Consider the following 9089-nt stretch of genomic DNA (forward strand, 5'->3'; position numbering starts at 1 on the left):
TCCTTTCATTGTCAATCTATGTCTAGTCCTTTTAAATTTGAATCCTTTGTGCATACCAACACATTGAACACAGAGTCTAGACAATTTGGCTTCAGCGCATTACACGTATTTCAGATTGCCCTTTATCACTATACTTCATATCACTTCCCAATAACACCTACCAAGGAAAGACATATATTTTTTTAATTTTTGATTTTTCTTATTTTTTGTATTTTGATTTCTCCCCCTTAATTTGGGTATAGGGAAGAAATAAAATAAATGCGCAAAATTAAAAAATTTGTCTTTGAAACGAATCATTTTAAGAAGACTCAGGATTATCGAGAAGAAAACTCAAACCAAAAGTCACCAATTGAATTTGCATCCAGATGATCCGAGAATAGCACACATATTTCAATCTCGGAACGATTCCAAAAATTCTTCACATCATTGAGTACAAACCCCATGTGTGATCCTTTCCTTTCTTCCTTTCCCGCAAAGGACACATACCCTCACTTAAAGTTCTGAGTGTTGTACAGTTGAGAGATGTCCCCTATCATGTGCTTGGAACAACCACTATTAACAAACCGAAGTCTGATGATATGCCTCTATAGTTGCTCCAGCACAGAGTGTGGGATTAATTGGTCTTTGGAACCCAGTCCATTTTGAAACTGGGTTGACCTTTGTCATCTTTGCAATGTACTCTCTCCCATGACATATCCCGCTTATCACAAACAGAAGATGAAGAAATGTAAGAATCATTAGAAGATTTGGGGGTATGAACCTTTGGTATCCATCTGTAGTCGATTTTAACCTATTTCTTGTTCGATCGGATGGATGCCTTATCACTTGCTTTTGAACTTGAAGCCGTTCGTTGAGATGACTTTGACCTAACCGGTCTTGGTTTCACTGGAGCATCTCTTGAATTTGGCTTCTTAGCCATCATTCCTTTCTTGACCTTGGGAGTTTGATTCTTTCCCTTCTTGGCATTCCAATCACCATTGTCTGAACGTGGCCTCGAAGGGTTTCTTTTGGAAAATCTCTCTCTTGTCGCATTCTGCCATCTTTGTACATAATAGGGAACATATGCGCGATTTGGACAATTTCTGGCAATATGTCTAGGTGTTCCAAAGTGAAAACATGTTTTTTTTCTTTACATAGGAATTGTTGTCTGCCCCTGATGGCGTGCCCTTGCCTCGTTTCTTATTGTTCCCACATGCACACATATAGCAAGCCAACTGTTTCACTTGTTCTGGTGGCCTGTATTTACCAACAGCAGGTTGATTATTAGAGATAAATTTATTAGAAGCAACAGATTCATAGTTCAAGGAGTCATTTGTTTGACAATCAATAGAATCAACGGAACTACAATAATTTATGTTCTCCTTGTCCTCATCTTCCACTACTTTACCTACACGGGAAGTAGAATTATTAATATCCTTCTCAACACTCTCAGTTTGGCCTGATTGTTCAGTCTTAACTGAAACTGGCTCATGGGTTTGGCCATACTGAGCAGGTATTTCTTCCTCATTTGTTTCAAAGGATGTGTTATAGTTGTCATTGAAAGGAGGTGGAACACTATGATACCCTATACCCTTAGTTTGATTATCTTTATATGTTAATTTTTTTCTATCATGGATGCAACTACCTCACTTGACACATCAAATTTCTTAAAGTTGAATTTAGCATCTTTATATTTAGCTTTTAGTGCATCAAGTTTGATAGTCAAGTTAGCAAGTTGTTCCTTAACATAGGTATAATTCGCACATTTGTTGCTATATTCTTCTTGAAGTTTTCTAAAGTCCTTGGTTTTGGCATCTAGTTGTGCTTTTAAGGATTTTTGGTCCTTCCTAAGTGTATATCCTTCATATTTAAGATCCTCATTTTCTCTTTTCAATATATCGATTTGATCACGGAGAAACTTAATTGTAGCTTCACAAAATTGAGAACATGAAGTTTCATTACCCTTGGTGATTGAGGAACTCATTGCTTACCAAAAATACCCTTTTACTATAAACCTCAAAAGTCAATTTTAAAAAGTCAAACTTGAAAGTCAAACCGAAAAGTCAAACGTGCAATCTTGAAAGTTAAACGAGAAAGTCAAAGTTTAAAGTCAAGGTCAAACTTGAAAGTCAAAGTCAATTTTTTAAGGTCAAAAGTCAAACTAGTAAGTCAAAAATCAAAAGTCAAAGCTTTATGCCGAAAACGAAACTTTAAAATTCGAAAAATTGATTTTTGGGCCAAAAATGTCAAAAATCCGAAATTATGACCGAAAATGCGAAGCTTCTTGGTCAGACCGAGAACTCTCGCACCTGCTGACCGAAAATGGTTGCTGACCGAACACGCGAGGACCGAACACTCGGAAACCGAAAACCCTTCACACGCTCCACCGAAATCGCTTCAGACACACTCCATCGAGAACTGTTTCCGACCGCAAACGAGCTTCTGGCCGAAAACACCTCGGACAAACTCCTCCTTGTGCGAAAATGGCTGCTGGATCTCGCAATTTACATAAAAAAAAAACACGATTTTCACCTTTTTAAGCACAAAACTCGATCTAAAACTCAAATTTTTGAAGAACACGAAGAACAAACACCCAATATTTCTTCAAAAACAAAACAAAAACGTAAAATCCTTAAAAAAAATCCAAAAAACGTTCAAGATATTTCCAATTTAATTGATACGATCTAAGCTCTGATACCAACTGTAAGTCCCCAAATTAGCTTGACATATCAATCTGATCCACTTGATGGTGCGGAATCCCAATCAAGTGGATGATGCAAGATAGAATGGAGAAGAAGAAGAACAAGATGAATCTTCAATGTATCACAATAATATTCAATGATGCTCCATGTACACAAGATTCACACACATATGTTCTCTCTTGCTTTCTATCTCTAGAACATGCTCCTCCACTAATGGCAGCCCCAAAACGTCCCACCCTCTCTAATGCTTCCTTGGACACACCTCTTCCACTATATATACCTATGGACTAAAACCCAAGGCCCAAACCCAATACCCAGACCGAAATCACATGTGATTTTAGTCCAAGCTACAATAAAACCCAACATTGTTTTCGGCCCTAGACCGAAAACTACAAAAGCCTAGAAAAGCAAAGTATAAACCATATTTTTAGACCCAACAATCTCCCCCCTTGGTTTATAGCTTTTTTTTCTTTTGACCTAACAAACTCCCCCTGGGTTTGTAGCTTGCGAGTCTTTTCAATCTTCGCTTTATGCTTGGCTTCAGCGTCTTTATCTTTAATTTCTTCACAACTTTCAAGATGAACATATGAATCTTCTATGTGAATGACTTTATCTTGAACAGTTGGGCTTTTCTTCAAAAATTTAACTTTGAACGCACTTTGAGTGAGGAGGCTTCTTGAAAAGATTATTGAACCTAGAAAAGCAAAGTATAAACTATATTTTTAGACCCTACAAGTCCCAATTAATATCTGATTAATCCATAGGTGCTACATAACCGACTAGAAGACGCCAAATAATTAATCGTTGCCTACATATTAAGTGAAACAACAACAAACGATGATATTTTAACAATCTGAAGAAATGATATCTCAATAAAAACTATTTTATGAATGATTACTATTATATTAATCATATTAAACTATTTTGTTATGATAATAGTGGTATTTACGAACTTTGTTATGATATTTGTCATATTTAATTTTTTAAAATTGAAGAATTAGTAATTTGAGGTCTCCAATTAATCATCGTCTAACCGATTATTTTTTTAACCCTAGTTGACAGACTAGCTAACGTCGAGAGTTTATTTGAGTTTTTTTTTTTTTTGCAATCTTGGTATTTTAATGTTTGTATTTTCGCATTTGTATGTGTAGAAAAATAATAATAAAAAAACATAAAAAATTTAAAAATTCGGTTTAACTAACTGTCAAGTCACTTGAACCTATTAAACCGAAAATAATCACTATACAGATTCAATTAAAAAACTAGTTTTTAAACTTGGTGGTTAACTATATAAATTATTAATATTGATTAGAAAAAATTGTACTTCAAATAAAACAAAAGGTTGTTGAAATACGGTGTCGTTTACGAGATTCCACTGGAAGACGATATGCATTTGAGTTTCGCCACCATTATTGCACAACTTCAGCAAGCCGCCAACGCTAGTTATCGTCTGCCCTACAAACCACAAGGCTACAATCAGTAAGATAACTCAACCTATAACCGACGAAAGTTTTGCATATAAAAAGGAACAGGCAACAAATTCGGTGCAAATTACTCGAATCGGCAAAAATGGAACAGGAAACACCGACGAAAGCTAGCATCGTGAGTTCATTAATGGGGGTGAAGCGACGTTCCGGCAAGACTTTCAGTCAAATAGCGGAGGAGACTGGATTGACTAATGTCTATGTTGCTCAGCTCCTGAGACGTCAAGCTCAATTGAAGCCCGATACTGTCCCTAAACTCCGGTCATCACTCCCCGGCTTTGTGGATTCTCAAATCCAGCTGATGATGGAACCCCCTCTTAGATCCTATGATCCATCCATTATCCAGGATCCTACCATCTACAGGTTATATAATTCAACCCCAATTCGTTTTCTTTTTCGAAATCCAGTTATCAAAGTCCTTTACTGTTCTTCTGTTAATATTCGATTTTAGCACGAGATCGATGATGCTTTGTGATGATTGGGGAAACAATTCTCAAATTGAATATACCAATTTTATAATTGATTGAAAACATCGACTGAAATTGGGACTCGATTGATGGGAGTTAACTTAAATTGGTACTAAATCTTTTACCTAATCATAAATTTTGAAGGTTAAACGAAGCTGTTATGCACTTTGGTGAAAGCATTAAGGAAATCATCAATGAAGATTTTGGTGATGGCATGTAAGTACTCTTCCAATACCCAAAATTTCACTTTGCAATCTAATTGTTAACTGTTCAAAAACATGTAATTTAGATGTTCTTGGAGGAAAATGGTAATATTGTTGCATCTTGTTAACAAGTATAATTAAAAAACTATCCCTAATTTTCTCTTTTTAAGTCCCCAATTCTTTTAATTGTGTTTTCAGTTACATCATTGAGACCTACAAATACAATTGCCTAACTAATCAAGTTATTTGTCCTATGTGGCATCCAAGTTGGCAATCTTTATTCACATTCCATCCACATGGACTTAAAAATAAAAATAAAAAGTCCATGTGGACGCTGACTTGGGTTTCCGTTTTTATCTTGTCAGAATGTCAGCTATAGACTTCTTTTGCTCGGTTGACAAAGTAAAGGGCGTGGATGGGAAAGAGCGTGTAGTGCTGACATTTGATGGGAAGTACTTGCCACACACTGAGCATGTAAGTCACAATTTGTCAGTCAGTCTAGTGGGCCCACTGTGTACCTGGTTTATGATGTCCCTGAGACAGTGTGGGCCAACTCATGGGTTGCTGAGATTGAAATATTCGTATTCTTAATATTGGGGATAGATTGATAATTGTTGTGTCTTGTTAAATTTATGCAGAAGTTGGAGAATATGGTATCAAGACCGAAGGTGCCTAAAGAATAGTTTTCAAGACTTAAGTGGTTATTTGATTATGGTATTCACCAAATTGTGTTGTGTGTGCTTTAAGATGTTTATGAAATAAAAACCTAAATCTTGGTATGAATTGATCTGTCATTGTAGTGGTAAAATGGTAATTTTTGAATTTTTTTTGTTCAAATACGGGTATTCATTGCATAACACGATTTGGAAATTTCATGGTGTTGTTTGCGGTTTGTAATATTGTTAAACTGGACTATGTTGTGTGGTTTGTGGTTTTTAACTGAAAGTCCATGATTCAAATTGCAAACATACCACAAAAGTTCTTTGACCATTTTGGTTAGATGAATAATGATCAAAATTGGTATATAAAGACATATGGATGTTGTTAAACAAATTTATAAAGTTGGGAGTGTTTTTATCATGTTTGACTTCATGTAGCTACTATTAAGCCAATTCAAAATGGTACGAAAAGAAGACAAAATGATATGTAGGCTAAAACTTATCAATGTAAATAAGATATGATCTTAAAATTTATAAAGTTTATTGTTTCTTAATCGATAAGTAAACATAAATAATTATAATCTACAAACATTAGACTAACTTCAAGTATTTATGTTCCTTAAAAGGCAAAAAAACATCCATACCAGATGAAATGGTTTAGAATTTTCAAGGTTTTGATTTTAAATGACACCACAAGGCAATGCAAAGACCCTTATGTTAAACATCACTGTCAAATTACACATAAATATTTATTTACGATAAATCATTAATTACAAATATTAAAAAATAAATTACTCTAAAATGGTAATTCTGCTGAACCCGACCCATAATATAGTTTAAGTATGTGGTTTTTTGATATGTAAAATAATTTGCTGCCCATTTAATAAGAGCAAACTTTACTATTAGCAAGAGAAAAAAGTACTTCATTTCCGATATATAAATAGTGGCTTGTTATTTTGATGAACCAATTCTTCAAATCCAAGAAGATTGCGGAAACACTTATTCGAAATCTCACTTATCATCGCGACCCTTTGTCCCGGCCATTGTAGCATGTGTGTCGCCCAGGGCATAAGGGGCGTGATGACTTGACGTCATCCTCACCTATATTCCTTTGTGGAAGACATATTTTTTCTAAAGAGTTTGTTATGATGTATCTAACCAATGCATAATACCATGAAAAATGGAAACAAATTTTGATTGCTATTTAGTATTAGCAATATATCTAAAAATAAAATCTATAGATATTTGTAATAGATTGGAAGCAATCAAGCATGCCATATATGTTTGGAATAGATTTTGTCTTGAGGAACTTGAATTAGCATTATACTGTTAAAAAGTTATGTACATCTACTATTTCTTAATACAATCCTTTGACAAGAACTTCCTTTTTCCTCTTTTTGGATTGTAATTTTTTTTGGATATGGAGTGTGAACCAAACTTATGTTTGAATTGAAATTGAGATATTGATACAAGTTCTTTCTTTCCAAATCAAATATGTTTGTATCCAAAAGAGGTTGACAATAAGTTCTTTCAAAATTAACTATATGTCTCTCTACTAGAGGTGTTCCAAATATGCATGTGATCCAAATATTTAATAAAGTAAAAAGATTTACAAACGAATGGATTAGATCGACTTGAAAAATGAAGATATTGTACAAGTTATACATTTTATCACCACTTTGCGGAAAATCCATTGATATTAATATTTTAGATACATGTGACTCGATTGCTTGTTGAAATAGTTTCTATCTCCCAAAAAACATGTTTTTACCGACACACTGAGAAACTATTTTGTTTGGTGTTTTCTATATAAAGTGGAATCTTTGGTTAGAATAGAAGTAGAAGCGATGTGGATTATTTAAGAATCGAAGTTGATTTGCCATATAAAAAAAGATCTTAATGAACTTCTATGGAATTATTACACGAGATTTAACCAATTATATTGATCGTGGAATATCATTCAGAACGTGAATTTGTGTTATGAAAAGATTTATTGCAATTATCTCAAGTATGGAATGAGTCTGTCATATACTTTGGTATCTTATTGAACAAAAGTATTGATATTAATTGTTCATCATGATCAAGACTTCATATTTTTGGCAAGTCTTATGATCATTTGATAAGGAAGGTTTCAATTTTTTTCAAATGTAATATTTGAAGATCAAATTATTCTAAAAACTAAGACTGACTCCATGAATTGTAGTTCTCACCGGTAAGTAATTGTGATACTAGAACAAAACTAGGAACTGCAGAATGGTGATGATAAAAAGGATGTTCTATCATCCATGGGGGATAAAATAGAACCACAACCAGAAGACGATGGTGAGACATTAATTGGTCGACATGGTAGAAAAACACAATCAACGAACACACAGATGGAATGGCTGATCGGAGATATCAGAGATGACGATCGGAAAACAAAATTTGAATCGGAAGCTTGAGCAATCTCTGATACCATAAAGCGGAGAATCTTTTATTAAAAGAAAATGAGCCTAAGCTCTTACAACTATATATAGACTTCTAACAAACTAGAAACAAACTCAATAACGAATAAAAACAACCTAAAATATAAGCTACAAAACTAACCCTCAGCTATTACAAAAATACAGAAACTATCCAAAGATACATTTCTATATCTAATAATATTATTAATCAAATTGTAGTATTATTCGACATGAAATGTTTGAGTTCGGTTAGATTACATTGTATGGTATAACTAATTATTTGTTCAAATGGAGAAAGAGTAAAAAACAAAATATGTCAAGTTCTACAAAGTTCACGAGATTGATAACTCAAATGATTGATAACTCAAGTGACTCGATTCAACTTAAATCTTGTTAGATATTCAAATATGCACTCCATTTAATTCACTAGGGTAAGCCAAATTAGCAAATACGTTTTATACATAAAATTGGATTACATGGTTAGCAATTGCGTTCATTATTTATAACACATCATACCGTCTAAAAATAATATAAAAAATCTTTGGCCGATAATTTTTTGAAAAATTTATATTGCAATGACTTATTTATTTCGAATAACATATATTTGTCAAGTTTTTACTATATGATTTTATTTTTACACAACGTGTGGTCCTGCACTTAGTCTTTTTAATAACTCAAGTTTTATTAAAAATAGTTAGCAAAGTGCTAACAAAGAATTACAAAGGAAATGATAAAATTGGGTTTGATAACCACGATACACGATTAACATCGATTTTTCTATTTCAAATGACAAAATAATTATAAGAATAGTCAATCAATATATTAATAACAAATTCCTTCTAGCATTGTTGTCACGGAAAATCATTCCAGAAATTCCAAAGAAGCCACCACATAGTCATGACAACATATTCTAAAGCCATATATTTAATAATGGAAAATATTGTAAAATAGATCCATTGCACCACGTCATCCACGATTATGAAACCTGGAATGCTAACATCACACACCTACCAAGAAACCTCCATAACTCGACTACAACTTCATACGTAATAAAAACATGCTTGAAGTCTTCCATCTCCGAATTACATTAACACACAACCAAAGGAATGTCAATACCTTTCGCGTCCAAGTTAAATCGAGTATGAAATATA

At 33.6% G+C, this 9089-nt stretch overlaps 1 protein-coding gene across 1 annotated transcript; it reads left to right on the forward strand.

Moving 5' to 3' along the window:
- Positions 1-4058: 4058 nt before the first annotated feature.
- On the forward strand, positions 4059-5672 carry CYN (cyanase). The gene is made up of 4 exons (XM_079033462.1): positions 4059-4528; positions 4777-4848; positions 5201-5309; positions 5474-5672. Exons 1-4 carry the CDS (start codon positions 4251-4253, stop codon positions 5516-5518), a joined length of 504 nt encoding a protein of 167 aa, XP_078889588.1. The 5' UTR covers positions 4059-4250; the 3' UTR covers positions 5519-5672.
- Positions 5673-9089: the final 3417 nt, after the last annotated feature.

The sequence above is a fragment of the Lactuca serriola genome, chromosome 1, assembly GCF_051521515.1.
Source record: "Lactuca serriola cultivar US96UC23 chromosome 1, Lser_US96UC23_V15, whole genome shotgun sequence".
Taxonomy (NCBI): Eukaryota; Viridiplantae; Streptophyta; class Magnoliopsida; order Asterales; family Asteraceae; genus Lactuca; species Lactuca serriola.

Coding starts and splice junctions, on each gene's coding strand:
- CYN (XM_079033462.1), top strand. CDS start 4,251: ATGGAACAGGAAACACCGACGAAAGCTAGCATCGTGAGTTCATTAATG. Junction 4,529..4,776: donor CAGGATCCTACCATCTACAG/GTTATATAATTC, acceptor TAAATTTTGAAG/GTTAAACGAAGCTGTTATGC. Junction 4,849..5,200: donor GAAGATTTTGGTGATGGCAT/GTAAGTACTCTT, acceptor TTATCTTGTCAG/AATGTCAGCTATAGACTTCT.